We start from the raw sequence: 20,630 nt of genomic DNA, 5'->3' as shown, positions 1-20,630 counted from the left end.
CACACACACTGCTGTGATTTGCAAGTATTCAGGAAACAAACAGCCACAAACCAGAATCTTATTCTGCTGCCTTGATGGATTTTTGCTTGTACGTTTGCAGTGTAACATGAGGACATTAAACACAGGAATAAACCCCTCCTCTGCAGTATAGACATTCCTTAAAGTTTTTGAGGACTTGTGAATGTGCAAATATTTGTGTTTCCACAAAGTCAGGTGTATTTGCCTTCTGCCATTCAAAGGCAGGAAGTCTGTGTCACTGCAGCCTCACAGTGGTGGATTCTTAATGGGGATCCCAACCCAAACTGACGGATAGTGGATGTATTTTTTTAACCTGTCAAGAACCATCTTTTTTTCTTTTTCACTTTGCTTTTATTAACAAGATACAAAGAGCAAAATACACTCAGAAGGAGCAGCAATAAAATTTGCAGCCACTCCACATAAAAGTGTCGCAGGAGCATAACAAAGGCTTAGTGAGTTTTTAATTGTAAGTGGCACTCCATGCTGAAGGCATAGTTTGGGGGAGAAATCTGGCAAGAGCTGCACATTTAATTCAGAGTGGTGCCCAAAATCGATATCAGTGGGGAAGTGCCTGTGTCTGTCCGTGCTGGAGGAGCACCCTGGGTTCTGCCCTGCCCTCGGCCACTGCATGCCTGTGGGGTCATGCGAGAGGCACTGTCCTTCTCTGCCTCATTTCACCCTTTGTGAAACGTGATTTACTTCACTTATTCCCACAGGTTTTGTGGCTGTTAGTGGGGAGTGTAAATCACCGCTTTACTGTTGCTCTGGCTGGGACCTCAGGCCCATCTTTCTCACTACATGCTTTCTCACATACAGGGAGATCTGAACCTCGGAGAAAATGGAGAGGCCAGCTACTAGGTGGAGGCTTTGCTGCAGTTCCCAGATACCCTTTTGCTGCATTTGTTGGCTCCGGCTGTGTTTGTAAACACGCACAGGCCCTCTCGTTTGGATTGTTCTTTGGAGCCAGATTTTCTTTTAATGTTAAACAGGATGTGTGTGTTAATTAATTTACTTTACTCAGGGTAGGAAATTTCTGCCAATGTTCTTTGAAGAGTCCTGTGAGCCATCTCTCCCCTCACATAAACATTCAGGCAATTTTGGTTAAAGCGTTTATTTTTTTTAACTATGCATAAATGCTAATCTGGCTGTTTTACAGCAGAGAGGCTTTACAGGCTCCTTTAAAAATGTCAAGGTCATGTTTAAACAGTTACTGTTTAAACTGAGGAGATGAAGCACTGGACCAAGAGGATTCAGAAATAAAAAAACGAAAACCAGTATTTTATGTTAACAGGTGTTACTTGAGAGTTTAGTGCTCGTGAAAGTGATGGTGAAATACTTTGGAGGCTGACTGCTTCTGCATCTCTTCATTTGTGCTTACACCATAGACATTGCTAATGAACATACACCCTTCCTGCCTTAGTCCTGAGTTGAAAGGACTTCTGCCTGGTGATGACAGGAAAGTGCAGACTCTCTAAATGTTGACTTCCTGAGACAGCCAGGAGGGGCCAGTTCATGCTGATTTTGGCAGTGACGTTTGTGATGTGGATGTATACTACTTTGTTCTTCACAGTGGTCGAGGAGGCTCGGATGATTAAAAGTTGCTTGTGAGGTCTCTCCTAGTACTCTTATTCCAGGACAATAAACTAGAGCCATTTAAATCCAGACCTAATGGAGAATATCATGGAAAAAATTTAGAATCTCCCCAAGGACTGTGCCATAAATACAACTGAGATGACAAGAGGAAGGAATTACAAGATTGATAGTATGAGATATATGCAGTTTATCTTTGAGTTGAATTCAAACAGCTAGTAATGGCCAAGTGGGATGATGACTTTCCTGGTGAGAGTTAAATGGAAAGTTTTCACAGTGATCTGCTCTCCATTTTAAAAAGCAAAGAAACAAAATTTGTTGTAGCTGGCACTGAATGGAACCCTTTTTAGCAGTAGCAATAGAAGGCAATGATGGACTGATCCACAGAAACCACACTGCTCATTTCTCATTCCTTTTGGTTATGGGTGACCCACAGCAATGAGGGAGTTGCTTGTGCATATTCTCCTCAACACTCTGAAAGACAGCATTCAGCTCATCAGGACTGTCCATCCATCATTTTTTTTGCAGGATTACGCTTCCCCCTATCTATCTATATCTATTTTTAAATAGATAACTATTTAAAAAAAGAGGGAGACCCCACCCCAGGACAGGGCATTAGTATCCAGTATTCATTCAGTAATCAGTGCCATTCAGTATGTCGTATGTATAATGCCATACAGTATTTTAAGTTGGGGGAGATATCTGGGATATAGGGAGAATCTGTGTTCATCCTTTACGTAAGAGTCACGCAATCCTGTTTAAACAAACAGTGTGAATCTTAAAATAGCCCCTGGACATTCCATGGCGATGGCCATATTCAAATGAATGTTCAAGATGTTTCCCCACTATCGTATACCAACACTGTAACCCTTCAGTGACAGCAGAGCCTTCTAGACAGTATTAAGCTACACTGAGCACTGGAAACACAGATCTGTTCATTTGCTCTGATAAAGCAGCAAAATCTGCTTCTCTGTCGTCCACTCACCAAGGGAGATAGCAGACATGGAACATTTTGAGGCTAAGGCCATCTGAGGGTGATTTTAACCATTACAGTTACTGATAATTATTAGGGGAATTCACAGAACATGACCATGTTGCCATATAAATGGTGAGGAATCCTGCTCTTCACCTGATTAACAATTGACATTGGCCAGTTTAAAGAAGATAGGGACGAAAACGTGAAATTCTTTCAATGTGGTATTATTAATGTTGCTGTAGATAGAGGTAGAGGAAATCATTCTTGTTGCTCAGAACATTTGTGTAATACCTGTAATCCTCGCTAGAGTTTTTTACAAAGTTCTATTCATACATTTCAAAGGATAGTTAAAAATGATAAAAGCATATTTTGTAAAAGTGATCAGTTATGAGAGCAGCCAGTGGACACGGCAGCTCAGAATTCAGACATTGTTTTATGGTGTTTCTCTAGCAAAGAGAGTTTTAAAGAGGAGGCTGGAAAGGCATCTCTTGTGTAGCTCACACTTTCTAACCTAGAGCTCAGGATAGTATTGGATGGACTTGGACTTTCATGAGAAACGTAAAATGAGGCTGCTGTTGCCCACTGCCCACAGAGCCTGCCAGCCCACTGCTGCCCCCTCCTTTGCCTGAACCCCCTGGAGGCAGAGGCCTGTGGCACTGAGGAGCGGAGATGTGCAGAACACAGTGGCCATTTGGACATACCTACTGACCCTGCCTCGTAACAGGAGAGAGCACTCTGTGGCATTAAAATAGAACAAATTTGCAGTGCTATCAGGTTATATGTTTTATGAGCCATGTAATTAACGTGTGACACTCAGTGCCATGGGATATTATTGACTTAAATAGCTTAGTAAGAATCAAAAAGGATTAGGCATTGACATGAAACAGAATAGCATATGTACTGACACAAGCTAGGATCAAAATTACAAGGGCTACCAATCCTTGAGCTTCAGGGCATATTTTGATCATCAGGTTGGGGTCAGGAGGAGAGCCGTGCTCTGAGTAGTGCGCAGTATGCAGGTGGGTTACACGGATCTCTTTATTGGCTTGTTTTGATTCCTTTCCCTTCTCCTTCTCTGTCTTCCTCTCATCCCCTCCTGTTCTCTCGCCCTCACATTTATCATCTGGAATAGGTCACTGCTGAAGACAAGACATTAAACTAGATGAATGGCTGAATAGTCTGTACTAATAGGCTAATTTAATGTTTGTATCTTTCCAGAACTCTAGAATCTGTTTATTTCAAATATAAATTTTATATTCATTGGCAAAAAAGTTCATCTCTTTTCATCCTTCCTTCTATGTGTGCTACTTTTTGTCAACTACACCTACAAATCCACTTGGACTCATTTGATTCATGATTTTTCAGAGGTAGCAAATGAAACTGATTTTGAAGGAAGGAACAGAACAACCAGACACATTAAAGGAACCTGATTTTTATGGTAGATATTCAGCAAATGCTTAAGACGGGGCTTATTTTGAGAGAGATCTTGTATAGCCAACATTAATAATCACCTACAAAAATAAGTTAATTTTTTCTGTATACACGACAGTGAGTCCATTGTCAGTCACGGTAAAATTATGTTTCATTTAGGTAACACTCTGCATTCTGTAGAGTCAGAAGCAAAATAGTTGTTAGGAATTTTAGCACTGTCTTCCCTTCCACCTGCCAAAAAAGGCTTATTTTAAGATGATACAATATTTTATAAAATTCTTGGGGTGTCAGTGTTTTGTATTTTCAGTTGTTACCACATTGTAGTAGTGCCAGGAAGCCCATGTAAGAGCAGGGCAGGTTGAGTTGCATGTCCTGTAGGTGCCTTGTGAGCGATAAAACCTACCCTGGAATTACTTGCTCTCAACGGACAGCAGAGGCAGAGGGAATAAAAATGACTTGATTCCTTGAGGGACCCTCAGTTAATGACAGAAAACCAGAGGACGCATGTTTAAAAATATGCCTGCTCATTCCATTTGTTGTTGTTGTTGTTTTCTTGCTTTCAGCCTCCCAAACTGCCTTTTAACTCCACCCATTCTTACCCTTTCCAGGTCCTTTATTTTTGCTAACGCCCTCTCTTCATATCTGGCACCAGTCAGAACTGCTCTGCTTGGCTCACTGATACAAGCTGCCCTTTGGCTCATTTAGCGTTGCTGGAAAGGCACTATCGTGCAGCTTCTCCAGCAGGTTGACGTTGTACTTCCCATTTTCCACAGCAGGCTGAATTCCAGTTAGCTTCTGTGAACTCATTTTGTAGCCCTTCACTCTGCTTCCCTGAAGACCAAGGCTTTTGTGTTGTTGCCTTCCCACGGACAGTCTTTAACATGCCAAAGCTGACCTTCGGCTCCGTGGACAGATGGGGCCTGATCCAAAATCCATTAACATCAGAGGAAATGTCCATTTATGCCCATCAGCTTTGCATTAAATCCTTTGTATTTTACTTACTTTCTTTAGTGCCTCTTACTCAGCTCCAGTTATTAAAATCAGATTAATCTCTGACATATCTGACATCTGACATCGCTGACAGTTCAGTGTACTGTATAAGCAAGGCAGTGCTACTTCAAAAGATAGAGACCAAAACCGCTATTCCACTAATGTGAAATCTGAAGCTGGCCCACTAAAAGTAAGGCATTACTTCCAGATTTCATTCCTGCATAACTGAGGTCAGAATCTCTCTTACTATTCATTAGCTGAATCTCCTATTACTAGCGCAGAGGCTCTCTTAAAAATGTTTCTTGCTGTTCAAATATATATTTTCTGGTCTCTACAACATTGCTCTGCCCTGGCACCATTTAAGATTCACCCGTTTGCAGTTTTATTCTCACTATGAGTAGACTGCTATGTCAGCCAGAACATCAATATTTCTTCCTGTTGACACAATACTCTCTCATCCATATTGCCACCCCTCCTCCTGCTTCATTTTGTCTACATTCCTTTTGAAAACTCTACTCCTGTAATTTAGTCTCCCACTCAATACTTGGTTTAATCAAGTCTGTCACTCAATTTATATCCCACTTCTCACTTCACACAAGTTTCTCGGTTAGCAATCTGTTCCTATAGCGCTTGCTATGCATAACACATGGTTAGCTTTTCTTTCCACTCTTGCTTCTCTGTCCCCTTTCTTATCTCCAGACTTTACTTTTCCTTGTAACACTTCAAGATTAGAAACTTCCTCTTCTGTCTCCCTCTTTTTATGTTTTACATGTTTTTATGAGACCTCTGCATTCGGGGCTTCTTAAATACCATGGGGTGCCTTTTCCCCAGAACAGTCTTTGGGTCCAGTTAAACAGTTTTCAAGTTTAAAAACAAAAACATATCCAAGGAGTCCTCTAGGGCAGGAGCTGCCTTTAGTTGAGCGTCTGGTAAAGTGCATAGATAATAACGTCGTCAGACTTCTTTAGAGTCTTTCAGTGGGTGGCATTGAAACACATTTTGAAGGAACTTAAGCATCTAACACTTTTTTATTTCTGTTTCTACATGTCCCACCCTGGGTTTTTATTTTTTCTGTTATGCATCCTTTCTTGTCTCGTACTGTAACTGTCTCATCTGCTATTTGTTTTACCAGGTCCCAGTTAAATCCTAAGAATTACAAATCTTCCCACTTCTATGCATTTCTTTCTTCATGAGTCAACAAGAAACGTGCGGCCTTTTCTGGTGGTGAATGTCTTCTTCCCTGCCTACTGCCCGCACTGTTGGGAGCATATGCTCGGACTGGCAGAGTCTCACTTGTGTTCACGCGTATCTTTAGGTAAACTTCTCCTGTTGCTGTACTTCTTTGTGGTGCCTTGCACAACCTCCCATCTTCGTCATCTTTCCTTACTTTGTAGGAACACAGGCCAAATACACAAAAGCTTACATTCTCTCCCTCTGGCTGCTCACTGTGCTAAAATCTGGTCTTAAATGTCCGCCCCTCAATTTTTGTGGGTAGGAATAGCCAAAGAGTGGAGTACAGTCCTGTGTCAGGTGCATCCATGCAATTTTACATCGGGGACTTGGTTGCCTATCTGACTGCATCGCTTGGTGCAACCACATCACAAACTTAACAGCTCGCCTTTCCTGCCCAACAAAGAGAATTTAATTGTGGACAGTGGAGGCGCACTGCAGGTTGTGCATCAGTGATGCTGGCCACCACCACCTCCTCTAGGATCTCCCACTTGGGGTTTGTGCTTCTAGCTGATTGCTCCCATGGCTTAGTCAGACTGCCTTCTTCCTCATCTGCAGCTCTTCTCTGAGAAACTGATGGGCCACTGAATGAGGCTGTCAGAGCAGCTTTAGCTCAGCGCTAATTACACCCAGAGGTTGGCACCTGTTGGTTAGGTCATTTGTTGGTTCCCTGACTTATCCTACTGGGTCAGCAGGTTTCCAGGTTTAAGTGCCGGTATGGTGTAAGACACAGAACGCTGTTGTTTCATAATCACTTTCTGGAAGTGCTTTGTTGTAGCATTACTGTTGTATTGCCCTACTTTTGCTATCTACTTTCTGCATAGGCTGCTTGAGTTTTTACCCGCCGCATCACTTAGGTGCAGGCTTTGCAGCACCGGGCCGGCTGCCTTTAACCTGGAGGTGGAGGGCAAGGGGGGGATGCTGATGGATGCCGTCGCTGCTTTTTGTGATTGAATAACACGACGCTTTCCCAGTCCAGTTATAGAGCGGTAATGCATGGTACTTACACAATACTTTTCATCTGCAGATCAGTTTAATGCTGCTCCTGGCTTACAGCACGATCATCTGTCTCTGCTCGGAAAAGAGCCTGCGCTCCGGGGCGCAGCAGAGGCCGGAGCCGTCCTTCCCTCGCGCCTGGATCAGCGGCTGCCCTATATAAACCTGCACATTAAGCAGATTTGGCGAGCGTTCAGACCGAGCCAGGCTCACTCGAACAAGAGGCGAAAACAAACTTGCTCAGAAAGGCGCTGCGGGCAGCGCTGCCAGGCAGTGCGCTCTGCGGGGCGCACCGGGGGCGGCTCGGTTCCCTCCCGCAGCTCTGGGCTGGAGTTGCCCCACGTGTCCCGCTGCCATCCCCACCCCGCTCCGGCCGCCCCCCGGCGGCCCCTCGGGACTCGGCCTCTGGCTTCTCCCTCCCTCCAGGGGCAAGGGCGGCCTGGGGCTGCCCGCCGCTGCCTTCCTTCCTCTCCTTCTCCTCCTCCCTGCAGCGGGGACAGCACCCCCTTCCCTCCCGCCGCATGCAGGAAGTTTCCCGGCCGCGAATCCCCGGGGCCGGGCGAGGAGGGGCTCCTCCCGGGGCGCCCCCCTGCAGCCCCGCTTCCCCCGGCCGGGCGGTGCCGCCCCGGAGCGCCCCCGGCGGCCACACCCCGGGGCCGCGGCCGGCGGAGAGAAGGGAAGGGAGGGAAGGAGGGGGCCGGCGCGGGGTGTCTCCGAGCGAGTTCTCGCGGTGCTGGCCAGGCTCAGCCTCCTTCCCCTCCCCGGCGAGCGGTGACTGTGCACGGCGGAGCGGGGAGCGCCCAGCCGGCGGCGGGGGGAGCCCGCGGCGCCCCGCACAGCCGGCAGGGAGAGGGGGCCGCCGAGCAGCGGGCACGGCACGGCACGGCTCGGCACGGCTCGTCTCGGCCGCCCTGCCCCATGCCCCAGCGGCGCTGAGCCTCCCGCAGCCTGAACATGGCCACCACGGCAACGTGCACCCGCTTCACCGACGAGTACCAGCTCTACGAGGAGCTCGGCAAGTACGGAGCCCGCTGCGCGCCCCGCCACCCGCCCAGCCCCGGGGCCGCGTCCCGGCTGGAGGAGGACGACGAGGAGGAGGATGAGCCGCCGAGCTCTGATCCTGCTCCCCGAGCCCCCCGGCTGCAGGAGAAGGTGTCCCCGCAGTCTGCCCCGGGCTGCGCGCTCCTGTTGCAGCCCGGGACTTCCTCTCTTCCCCCTCGTCCTCCCCAGGAGCGGCTGCCCCTTCTCCTCCCCGCACCGCCTCTCCCCTGCCGCCGCACGGTGCCTTTCCCTTCAGCTGGGACGCGGCGCCTCGGCTGCCGCTCCGCGATGCTTTAGTCCCCACTTCCTCGTCCCTGTGAAAGGACCAGGTGCTGCTGCACAGCGCTTTTCCCTCCCTCTCCTCCCTTCCTTCCTCCCTCCGCACTTGTCTCTGCATTGGCAGAGCCGCTGCGCCCTAGGACGGGGCTCTGCAGGGGGACCCCGAGGGGCAGCAGAGCAGCGCAGCGGCCGGCAGGGTGGGATTATGGGGACGGTGCCTCCCTGGGTGCTGCTGCTGCCCCCCCCCCTTCCTGCACCAACTGCCGGGCTCTGCTGCATCTCCGCTCCCCGGTGTCCCCATCCGTCCCCACGCTGCCGCAGCTGTGTGTCGCCAACCCCGGGCCCCGTGCTCTCGGCGCTGCTTGTTGGTTTGTAGGCAGAGGTTGAGGAAGGGGAGAGAAAGGCAGGACTCTGCAGTGTCGGGAGGACTCGAGCTATTGCAGGCGGTCTGTAGGGCTAGCTGTCTTCTGGGGCCCTTGTGCAGCTTCAGTGCCCGTTCCTTATAGTGTCAATACGTACATTTGTCCATGGACGTGGGCTCACGTTCCTGTTCTAAAAGAACTTGGAGTTTTCTGCCAGCTTTCTCTTATTTGTCCTTTTCCCCATTCCGAACCTATCCTGTAAAGCCAGTTGTTTCTCTTTTTCCCACCCTGTTTTCTTTTTTTTTTTTGTTGTTCTTTTTACAGAAGGGACCTCTTTTAAGCGCTTATCTGTTTAATCCTGTAGATTTTGAGTCCCTATCTTTTCACCTTGGTCTCTGTTGTATTATCTCTTTTTTTCCTCACAGAAATCCTTCTTCCCTCTCTCTCAGACCTCTTCTCCGAGTGGCTCTTTGGAGTAGTTGTAATAATATCAATAGTTCCAGCTTGAGAAAATGTACGAAGCCTCGTAGCTTCCTACTCACTTCATTACTAGGTACATGCTTATCCCCATTTTGCAAGTGGGTAGACAGCTGTAAGAGCAGTAACTTCTGCCAAGTGTTGCAGGGATTTTGTGGCAGAGCTAGCGCTTGAACATGGGCGAAATGAGTCCAAGTTGTCTGATGTACCCATGAGGGATGCTGTCTTTGGGAGATGGACTCACGGCTGGTGTTTGCGGCGTCGTTCTGGGCTGCTTGTCTTCCGTTCATCAGTCCCCTCGTGTTCTGTCTCTGTGCCCGTATGATCCCCCTCCCTGTTCTCGCTGGTCTGTCTGTGAGGGGGCTTGAGGGGGCTTCAGGTGGGTGTTGGAGTACTGTATATACTAGGGTTTATTTGCTGAACAGACAGCATGCACTGTCCATCGGATTCCCTCCTCTGTATGTCTTCTGTGCTATCCGTAATCTAGTCCACTCTGGGGATAGAAACTGCTGGTGTTGCATTCTTATTTTCAGTTTCATAGCGCCTATCCTCTTTATTTTTCTTTTAGGGGAGCCTTCTCTGTGGTCCGCAGATGTGTAAAGAAAAATTCATCACAGGAATATGCTGCAAAAATCATCAACACCAAAAAACTGTCAGCCAGAGGTTAGTGTCTAAATCTACTCTTGTTCCTTTTATTAATAGAAAATACTTCACTGCAGTTGGAGCTGTAATAAGTTTAAGGGATCTGGAGTTGTTTGTCTGGGTCACTATTTGTTTCTTACAAAGTAATTGAGTTATGTGGCAAATACCAGATTAAAAGGAGGTTAGCATGGGAGGATAGAAAAATTCCTGTGTCTGGAAGTGGGTACTTTGTGAAGTTACGTTGTCTTTTCTTTTGGGGATCTTTCTCCTGCAAGCTGAGCTAGAGGTAGGTTTATAGAAAGCTTATCTTGGTGTGTGTGTTCAGATCACTCAAGATAGAGAAAAGTGTTCTGGAGTGATTTTGCTGAATGCTTTTTCTGCCTAGGAGATCTGTCTTACCTGAACAGATATGTGTTGTTGTTGTTTTTGTTGTTTTTTTCTTTAAGTATGAATGCTATGTACCTTGCTCCTGTCATGTTGTAGTTAAATGTGGTGGGTTTGGGAATTAACGAGTTTGCCTTCAAAGGCAGAATTTGGCTGGCTAGGTAACCCTTGCAAATTTGACTTCTCAGTGAAGTAAAACAAGTAATGTTTGCTTTCCTCAATGCCAGGGTTTCCTAAAGCTGAAAAAGCTGACTGTATTTTTAAGAAGAGAGAAAAAAACTTAAGTTTTTCCCCAAGCTGTTGGACTTCTGATTTCTGGGGATGTGCGTATGTGCAAAGGGTACTGTATATTCTAGTATGTAGGGAGTGTGTATCTTCGAGTGTGGAGGGAATCCTTTGCAGGGGTTAAAGTTGCTTTGGGGATAGGGAGCCTATTGGAGAGAATGAGAGAAATCGAATTGCAGTAAAAGATGCTGAAAACAGAGTGCAACAAGTTGAGATGCCAGAAGAGACTGTTTCTAGAAGGTTTTGGTCCTTAGAGGCCTTTCAGATTTGACAAAATAGATGTGTTAGGCCTTGTGTGCCTTGCTAGCTGAATAGATGGATTATCAGGGGGGTTGGCTGAGAAATGAAAATAAGGCAGGAGGAGGAGGCAAGTGATCTTTATAAATGATTTAGAAGTGGAGAATATTTTGCTCGATCCCTACAAAAGAGGAAAAATAGGATATGCCTTCTCCCTCGTGCCAGAATATGAAATGTGATGATAAGAGTATAAGATTGCTTAAAGAACAGTAAAGAACTTTTGTTTACTCTATTTACGTGGAGAAACAGTATCAGAAGTAGAGGGTGCTGTGATGAGAAGGCTGATTTTTCCCCACCCCTCATCCCTGTGACTTGCGGAGGTACAAATACGTGACAATCATCAGTGTGTCGCCTGAGTGAAGTCATGTTGGGAACCAACCAGTGTAGCCGTGGATCATTTAGGAAGTAGCAGCAGATCCCTTGTGAATTGGTGTTCCCTTCCTGGTCAGGTGAAGTCACTACCGATGCAGGTGGGATATCCAATCTTTTGAACCTAGAATTAATTCAACTTGGTCTGGGGGAGGTTTGGAGGGTGGTTTTGCTTTGTTGACATCTGCTAATGCCGTGTTCTCCTTGCCGTGTTCTCTGACCATCCTGTAGTGAGGGCTAAAGTTCAGGAGAGCCATCTTCTCAGTGTTAGTGGGCACAAGCCTGCTGAGAGAGGAGAGGGTGGCTTGATAAACTGATTGCAAAGGAGAAGCTGTTTTCGTACAAAGGAGGTGATGTTGAAATTAACTCTGGAGATAAGAGAACTGTGGAAAACTGTGGGATTAATAGAATTGAAACAATTCAGAAACATACTAGCACAAACCCCAAAGTAGCAGAACTGATTGAGACAGTTTGTGTTTGAGCACCTAATGAGTTACAGAGGGAGCAATATATAGATCCTAATTTTTTTTTGTGGTAAGGTGATGACAGTTTTATGATCCAGGAAGTAGGAAAAGTAAATGTGGATGAATACAGACCATGTTCTGATCTACTACTTGCTTTCTATATCTCATACCTTCCTGTAAATGAAATACATTGAGGATGCTAATCTGGTCCTCAGCTTCTTAACTTGGGGCAGTTGGCAATGATTTCCTTATGAAAGTATTGGTTAGTTGGAGTGAAGGTGTGGGGTGAGCCAAGAAATGAACTGTATGTTTCTGGTAATACAGAAGAGTGTCAGAAAGAAGTAGTAATTGATCAGGTTTTCTTCAAGTCTAAGTGAGGAGTAAAGAATCTGTTTACAGTTAAAAGTGGCCGGTGACTTCGGGTGAATATATGGTTTCCTCAGTTACTCCAGCTGTGTTCACCGATGCCACGAGAGGTTAGTACAAGAAGAAACCAAATGCCTTGATAGCAACTTAGTGAATTCACCTTGGAGCAGGGCTTTAAAGGATTGAAGGAAAAATGCATGCTGTTTGGACGTTGCAGCTGTAAATCAGTGATTAGAGATTTGATTCAGCAGCCTGAAAATGAAAGTCTCGGGGAATGGCATTTTAGAAAGCTGTCTGCCATGGGGAGAATTACGGCGTTAAATCTGCAGTACCCTGGCTATACGTTGCCTGATGCTTTCTTTCCCAGAGCTGGCACCTCTCCCTGGGGAGGCCACGTCTCTGCCTGGCAGGACACACGCACGGGGCTCCCTGCGTGCCCAGCTGGTCTGCTGCGGGCCTTAACCCACCCTCCCGACCAGCCTGCCGCAGAAGGGTTTTCTTCTGGGCTTGGTCACAGCGCCAGAGTATTTCCTCATGTGGGGGGGCGCTGCCCCTCTCCAACTTAAGCATTGCTAGATCTAAGATTTTGTGCCTTCTCTAGCAGAATCTGAACCTACCTGACGTAGTAACTGCTGCTCCAAGAGCCAGAGCCTTGCTGCTGGTGAGGATTATGGCCCGTTGCGGCCTTGTGGAGGTTTTGCTACTGCAGTGCTTCCTTTGATTGTCCAGGGCAATGGTAACAAAGCCTCAATCTCCTTTCACAGTACTTGTTACCTTTATTTTTCAAGGCTCTTGGTGAAGAAATAATAGCGGACTGGGAAATGCTGAATAGCTTGGTGCATGTAGCTGAAAAGGAGGAAGAGGAACACTTGAGGACGAATTGTGTGCATTTAGAGGGTTCTGTATTACCTGGCATGTTTGTCAAACTGTTCTCTCAAAGCAGTGAGGAGTTGAAGAGGTTTGGTGTTGTTACAGGGCTTGTGCCTGAAAGCAAGGAGGATGAATGCGGTGCCACTCTCTGTGAAGAGTGGTCGTAACAACTTCAGTCTAGTAAAATGTTTTGTAAGATAGGAAAAGACGAAGTCAGATGTTGAGAGGAGAATATCTTGTTTCTTTTTCGTCAATGATTTTCTGAAGTCTGTTCTCTCTTTTATTAAATCATGTTAATCAGAGCTGGTCTAGATTAAAATTCATACTTGGGCTTTAATGAAGTATTTGGTATTATTGTGTTGATACTGTGTTGATGCTTAAGACTGTCTGGTGAAGAATATGCCAAGAACTTTAACAGTAAATAGGGGCCAAATGCTTGCAGAAAAGGGAGAGGAAGCAGACTTTACCTTAGTCAGCATTCAATTGATGTATAAGAGCAGTGGTTATTACACATGGGGGAAATACAATGCGTATTTCCTCAGTCATCTGGAATTCCTATGGGACTGAACGCCCAGGCTTTTACCAGAGCTATGGGCAGACAGAAGTAATATCGGTAATTTTTTGGAAGTTTTGAGAATGAAAATCTGTAGCAAATGAAGCTTCAGATTGTGGGCAGCAATGAATTTCAGATCAACTAAAATAACTTGCAGTGGTCAAAAGGATCAAGAGAGGAGCAGTAGCTTCAGTAGCAGCTGGGAAATGTCTGGGATCTGACTCTCCAGTATTAGCGCCTTTGGTATGGAGTAAGTTTCCTTGGGTTGGTGACGGAAACCCCAGTTATCACTTGTTTTGAGAGCAAGCATCCTGAATGTATTTTATGGGATTGTCCTGCACTGGAAATAAGTAGGCAGAGTTCTCTCCTGTGATAATTCATAGGACGTTGTTTATACCAAACTGCACGTAGTGAGCCTACCAGCAGGTGTAGGGCGACAGCATTTGTGGCCCCTTTTTGTGGGGAGTGGGGGGAGAATTCTTTGTGTGTTACCTCAATTGTTAAATTTTCTTTACTGCTAAAAATCTGTGTCTTTCAACTCTTGTAAGTGATATCTTTTGAAGAAAAACTTAAAAGCAGCTGTTCTGGAAGTTAGACCTCTTCCCTTCTTTCTCCCTGCTGTGTCTTTGCTCTTGCCTGTGGAATAAAGGGGTGGAATCTCTCCCTGCTTAAAATCTTTACAAATTTGTAAGTGAGATCAAAATTTGCAGTCTACTCAGTTATTTTTTGTTGTTCCTCTAGGAGATTATGTGGACTGTGGGAAGAGCAGGGAATTACTTTTGTGTATCAAATCTCACCAGGAAAAAGCGCTCTTTACAGTTTTAATTCAGCCTTTTTTTTTTTTCCACACAGCTCTCTTGTCCTGGGCTTTCAGATCCAGAGTGGTTGTTGACCTGGGCTTTCTAGTGTGTTTTGTTGGAGATGTCAGTGGTAGCTTCCCTGGCCGCTGAAACACTGAGGTTGTGTGCTGCAAAGAAAGTTGAGCAGCATCAGTCGCCAACCTCTGCTTTGATATGCTCTGTCTATGCTCTTGCCTGTGTTCAGGTTAGGACTCTCGGGCTGCTCCTGTGACTGGCAGCTTTCAAGTCCACTGTGAGTCACAGCCTACCCGGCTGAAGGAGCGGCACACAGCAGTGCTGCACTGCAGCCTGGCATGCCGGCTCCGTGCAGCAGCGCGGGGAGCCCTGCACGCTGCTTGCAGGCAGCCTGAGCACAAATCCCAACTCGGGTGGAAGTGTCCTGTGAGAGGTGTCCTCTGGCTGTGCGTATTTGTAGGCTGGGGACAAACGTCCTTTCTTGCAGAGGGCAGCAAATCAAGCTGTGTCCTCTTGGCCGTACTTGCTGAGCAGCCAAATCAGGTCTGGTCATTTGGTGGGGGAAGGGAGCTGCCCTTCCTACTGGGGGGCCTTAGACCCAGCACAGAGTGCTTTGCTGTGCCCCCGCTCCTCCTCCTCTTCCTCCTGCCCTCTCCTGCCTGCGAGCAGGCTGGGAGATGCTGTGCTTGGGGAGCACGTAGCAGAGGAGCTGAGGAGCTGCCGTGATGGATGGGGATTTTTGTGGAGGTCCCCCTTGGTGGTGGGGGCTGTGCGAGGCTGGGGGCAAGGGGCAGAGCACTGCTGAGAGGGGTGCCGAGGGGTAATCGCTGCGTCGGGTGGATGCATGGAGAGCAAGTGGTCAAACTGCTCTGCTCTGAGCCGCAGTACATATGCGTGGGGCGGCAGGGTGGGAGCAGGGAGGAGGGGGCTGCCGTGCTGTTGTAAGCTGCAGCCCTGCACCTCCCCCTGCAGCAAGCAGCACTGCCTGGGAGAGGGGCTCAGGCAGCAGGCACTGGAGGACGTTTCCCTTGAGGCGTGCTTGGAGAACAGGAGGGACCCTGACCTTGGGCTGGAAGTGGGGTGGAAGCGGGGGGATGCTGAGGGTCTGCTTGGCTCCTCGCTTGCCCCAGTGTGGCAAATGGTGTGGCAGAGCACCTGGGCTTTTGTTGGGGCTCGCTGTGGCCAGAAGCTGGCTTCCTCCCTCTGTGGATTTCAGTGATAGGTGGGGTTAACCCAGGTTGCCTCTCAGTTTACGCTGTATATTTTATAAAGGAGCTGGAACAGAACAGACAGGATTTCAGCTCGTGTCTGTCTTCTGTGTGGTCACATTGAGTATTAAATTTCCAGCATTAACAATGAGGAGGGGGGGCAGTGGGCACCCAGATTGGGCAGGAGCTCCTAGAGCAGCAGTGAGGTTGGGGAAAGGGGCTTGGCGAGAGAGTCAGGTTTCTTGTTTTCCCAGTATAACCTGGATTTACGTGAGGCAGAGAAGTGATTAGACTAATTCCTGCACGTGTCCCGAAGCCCTCGGCTCTAGAGCATTTACCCTGATCAGCGAGCCGTGATGGACATATTTCCAGGTGTCCTGCAAGCGAAGAGCAGGATGGTGAAACACTGGAGATATTTGGGGCAGGGAGAGCTGCCTGAATCCCTTGTAAGCAGGGTCCAGTGCAAGAGATGGTGGTGGTGGTTGTTGTTACTGCCTTTGGAGTGTAGCATGGAAATGTCACAGCCTCCCTGAATCCTTCTCTGGGCAGTGCTAAAACCATCGCTGCCAGCGAGGACCTGTCCATGGATCATAAAGAAATTGCTGCTTTTTTACCCCCTAAGTCTCCAAAAAATGGCAGGTTATTTACACAACTGTTTTCAAGAGAAGACTATGGCAACCGTGTCCCATTCCAGTCCCTTGAATAATTATTTTTGACCCTGTAAATTGGGTGAGGACCACTTTTAAAAGGGAGGCATGCTAATAGAACATGAAATCTCTCTTCACTCTGCCACCTTTGAGCACCATCTATTTGCCTTGCTACCCTTAAAACCAAGGCATCGCCCCCCCTTTCATTAATACCTTCATGTCACCTGTTTTGGAGTTCCAGATGTGGTAGATTCTTTTTCCTGACTTTCTTCTGTTCTTGAAACCTCCAAGTTTTCACCAAGACGACAGGCTTTACCAAATCCCATGTTAATTTGCCAGTGTTTGACTGCAGAGTGAACTCTTGCTGTTGGCTTGGCTGGGGGGAGAGGGTGATGTCAGCTGGCAGCCAGGATCCTTAGTGGAGGAAATAAGCCGTGCATGTTGTAAAAAGAAATTGGGAGTATTTCACCTTGCCATGTTTACCTGCAATACTCCTTAGAGCAGCAATTTTGGGGAAAGCAGAGGTGGGTGCAGGCATGGTGATTGCTTTCTGGTGAGCTAATATGTACTTAATTTTGAGGTGCTCACAGGACTTTTTAATGTATGGAGGAAATGTCAAACCGTAACTTCAAAAGCTGTTGTTGCTGCTGACCCTTAGGACAATAAGCTTAATGCTCCAAAACATGAGGTCCTGCGAGCGAGGCTGACTGCAGGTTCCTTTTATTTACCTTCTTACATTTACTGTCTATTTAAATGTCACTACATGCTGCTGCTACGGCTGCCCAAGTGTTGTGGTGTGGCTGCCTACAGGATTTCTGGAGAAGAGTGGCAGAATGCTACTGAAGAAATGGGCTGGCAGCGTCTTAGAAATCAGCATTCTCACCACTGAGGGTAGCTGAAGATCAGTGGGACATAGGTTTAGCCTTCTGGGGAAAATGAGTTTTAAGATTTTGACTCCCTGTAACTTTTTCCACCGGTTTTCTCCAGTTCTCTTTTCATTTCTGTTTCAGTTTTGTGCTTATTTTGACTGTTCAGTTTTCTGACATGGATCAATTAATAGTAGTTCTAGTAATCCATGAGGCTTTGATTGAAGACCTACCTTCAGTGTTGCTGCTTTATCCTCGTCCTTCCCTCCCGGCGAATATTGCAGAATCCCTGTTGCTCTCACCTTTTAGAAGAGTGGACTGGGGAAGCTGGTTGTTGGTGCAAGTGGCGAGTTCCTGACACGTCTGAGGATAGCTTAGGGGTGTCAGGAGGGCTGGTTGCTACACCTTGCCTATTTACGATGGGGTCAAGAAAGGAGGAGATAAGTGTGCCTTTGCTCCGTGTGTCAGAGTCTGTCTCGCTCTGTTCTGGCAGAGGCAGGAGGCGAATTCCCCATCTGTGAGATGAGTTGAGTAAATACAATGACCTTTCAGAGAACGCGCATGTGTGTGTAGATGTGATACTGTACTCTCAGCACTTTTGCGTTATGTTCTTGAGCGCATGAGTTACATAGCTCTCGGAAGTGGTGACCCGCTGCTCTGCTGCTTCAGTCCCAAGTTCCCATCTTGAGTTCGCTGTCTTCCAGGCACCACTGCTCTGGGCTGTCTTATGTGTCCTGTGGCTGGAGACGCTGGGACGAGGCCGGGTTTGTGTTGTGCTCCTGAGAAAGGGGCTAGCCAACCTCTTCTCTTTGCTAGAAGCCAGAGGTGCTTTGGCTGCTAAACACACGATCCTTTTTGCCGAGGTAGCTTCTCCTTTAGAAATGCTATTGTTAACAGGAATCTGTCAGAGTCCCAGAAATTGAGCTGAGAGGGAGCAGGCATTGTGGGAACGAAGACGAAGTTAATTTGAAAGAAAAACAAAAACAATGCAAATGCATCTCTGGGGAAGGAAGGTGCCCACAAAGATGAGCCTGGGAGCGGGCAGAGCCCTTGGCAGGCCCGCGGAGCTGGGCGCTCAATGGCAGGCAGGCCTGGGAGCGGCAGCGCGCCTGCTGTGGCAGAGCTGCTGCCTTATCTCTGGGGGCTGTTGCCATGATGACAGTGGCAAACAGGGACTGAAAAATTTACCAGATGCATGTGAGCCAAAGGATTAAACTTTCTCATAGGAGTGGAGAGAGGGGAGGAGGGTGGGTGATGAAGTATTAACAAAGGACAGCATCCTAGTGAGAAATAACAGGCTCGCTACCCTTGAGTCGCTGGGATGGCAGGGAGGAGACGAGCACTGACATTCCTCCTGCAGTCCGTGCCCATAAGCGTCAAATTAAACTCTGGGTAACACTACTCAGACAGATTCCCTTGTTGAAGCGGGCGTGAACGCATCCTGCTTTACTGGATGAGTTGGCAGTATTTGCATCATTTTGGCAGATGAAAGGTTAGAAGTGCGAGAAGTCTTTTTTTTTTTTTTTTTAATCAGCCCCTTTTAGTGTTCCCTTATACTAACAAATAGCTCTGTTTGCCTACCTTGTGCCCAGAGCTTTTCCACATCAGGGTTGGTGCAAGTCATCAAGTTTTGTTGTTGCCTGCAGGTTTCAGGCTATTGAACGTGAAGCCTGCACGAGTGGTATTGGAAATGCAAGGCTGCTGTCACTGAAAGTGTCTGATGCAAAAGGCCCTACATGCTGCTTTGTCCGCACTGTGTGACTGCTGTATGGACTGGTCCTGGCCATGTCAGTGACCTGGGGTTGGCTGGGGAGCAAGGAGCTGGTGATGGGGCTGTCTGCCCATGGCTCTCAAAATCTCATTGCCCTGTAGCTCAAGGTGGTGCCACGTGGTAGTTGGCAGTACTGCAAATTAGCAGGGTGCCTTGCTGCAGTCTGCCTTGGGAGAGACTGACGTGGCCTTGCCCCATGAACTTCTGGTCAACAATACACTTATGAGCCTAAAATGTTTGCCTGCAGAATTGCAGTAATTAAAGGTAGTTTCTCTCCAGAAAGGCTTTTTCAGCTTACCTAAAATATTTATTTATGAAATGAGCAATTAATATATATCAAAATTAATCGTACAGGTCTTTCCCAGTAGCCCAAGTGGGAATGGGTTTTTTTAAGCCCTTGTCAATTAGGGCTGTGAGTGAGAGCAAGGATGTTAAGGCTCTGAAGGCAGTTGCCAAAAGCCTGTGGAAGGGATGTTTTTCCCTTCCCTCACTTGCACTTCTTTTGCAGGCGTGCGAGTTAGCTGGGGTAGGCTGCAGCTTGCCTGGTGCTGTAACTCAGCATCTGGAGGCGCTTTATCTTCTGCCATTCCCGTGCCACCTCCAGCAGGCCAGTTGGTAAGTGACAGCCGTGAAGAGAGAGCTGTCATTTCTTGGTGATGAAGACAGTGCTCCTTTGGAGGATGGGCATTTCTCAGTGCCAGGGGAGCAGTGAGAGAAGGAGAAACGGTCTGGTGCTACAGCCTGAAGTCTGAGGTGAAAAAGGGAGGGAGAAGAGCTAGAAGTCTTTACATTCAAGTGCACCCTGTTTTCCTTCCTCTGCGCCCTCCTCTTTCTCCAGGTGGGACGGCGCATAAGGTAGCTCAGAGGGTGAGTTTTACTGTGACTTCTCTCTTAAAAGAGATAATTGCTTGAAACTGTTGCTTCACTCCAAATGTGCTGGGTGTCCCAGAGGAGTGTGCAGTTGGTCTTGCTTCTGGGTGAGGGGTCTCCTTATCTGGGCAGCAGAATACAGCCAGCATGTGAAGCTCCTGCTGCTCTGGGAGGTGTGTTGGACCAGCTGGTGTGCTTGTTGCTAGAGGCCTGATGTCATACACCTGCCTTGAAATGTGACTTCACAGGGGACAGTCCCTTTCTCTGGGCCGCCCTCATTAGATGTACATTTGAAATAGCATGGGTGCCCTGGAAGCTTTTGCAGGGAAAACAGCCTGTTAAACCTCTTCTTGTATTGGTCTCCAGTGCTTGCCAAATATACTTAGCATTTCTACTGTAGTGGTGCAGCTGCCATTCTGAAAATGTGTATGTGTCTCTTTTTTTTTTTCCGCTCCCCTTGTATCAAAGTGTATAACATGTCATGGGTGATGGGCCAAGAAATCACCCAGGATGGCTGGAGAAAAAACAGATGTGGAAGAAGGAAGTTGTCTTTAGTGTCCCATAACTCAGAGGGACTTGCTGGAAGGCTCTTGGAGGCCGATGCCGAGTACAGCCTGGTGATGCCAAGCAGGGCTTCTTCCTGCTCTTTGCCCAAAGAGGTGGTATGCTGTTAAGTTTTATTTTTCCTGCCTCGGGGCCTCTCCATGTAAGCTTTGGGTATCAAATGTCCTCTGTTGCTATTGTGTCGGAGAGATTACAAGTGTTAAAGCTGCACAGCTTTGGTTTAGAACTAGTGCCAGTGCAGAGAGAGCTGGTGCGTGATGGATGTGCTT

The 20,630-nt window shown here is 47.4% G+C and overlaps 1 protein-coding gene and 1 long non-coding RNA gene across 28 annotated transcripts in view; one reads left to right on the top strand and one right to left on the bottom strand.

Annotated features, from left to right (window-relative positions):
- Positions 1–346: 346 nt before the first annotated feature.
- Positions 347–7,375, bottom strand: LOC308197527. The gene is made up of 2 exons (XR_013953055.1): positions 7,243–7,375; positions 347–1,683 (listed from the first exon to the last, which is right to left on the bottom strand). It is a non-coding gene; the product is annotated as an uncharacterized lncRNA (long non-coding RNA).
- A 236-nt stretch (positions 7,376–7,611) lies between these two features.
- CAMK2G (calcium/calmodulin dependent protein kinase II gamma) overlaps positions 7,612–20,630 on the top strand; it is a 111,368-nt gene continuing 98,349 nt past the window's right edge. For 15 of the 27 annotated variants that reach the window (XR_013953051.1, XR_013953052.1, XR_013953053.1 and 12 more), the window contains exons 1-2: positions 7,612–8,246; positions 9,959–10,053. Coding sequence is in view for 24 of the 27 variants with exons in the window: in XM_080598106.1 (XP_080454232.1) it covers positions 7,753–8,246; positions 9,959–10,053 (589 nt within the window). In the remaining 3 variants the exon portion in view is untranslated. Of the gene's footprint in view, positions 8,251–9,958; positions 10,054–20,630 lie in introns of all 27 variants that reach the window. The other 12 variants (XM_080598103.1, XM_080598095.1, XM_080598105.1 and 9 more) reach the window with 1 other exon arrangement.

This window comes from Anser brachyrhynchus, assembly GCF_964034855.1.
Source record: "Anser brachyrhynchus genome assembly, chromosome: 6".
Lineage (NCBI taxonomy): Eukaryota > Metazoa > Chordata > Aves > Anseriformes > Anatidae > Anser > Anser brachyrhynchus.
This window is presented reverse-complemented; position numbering and strand designations above follow the sequence as displayed.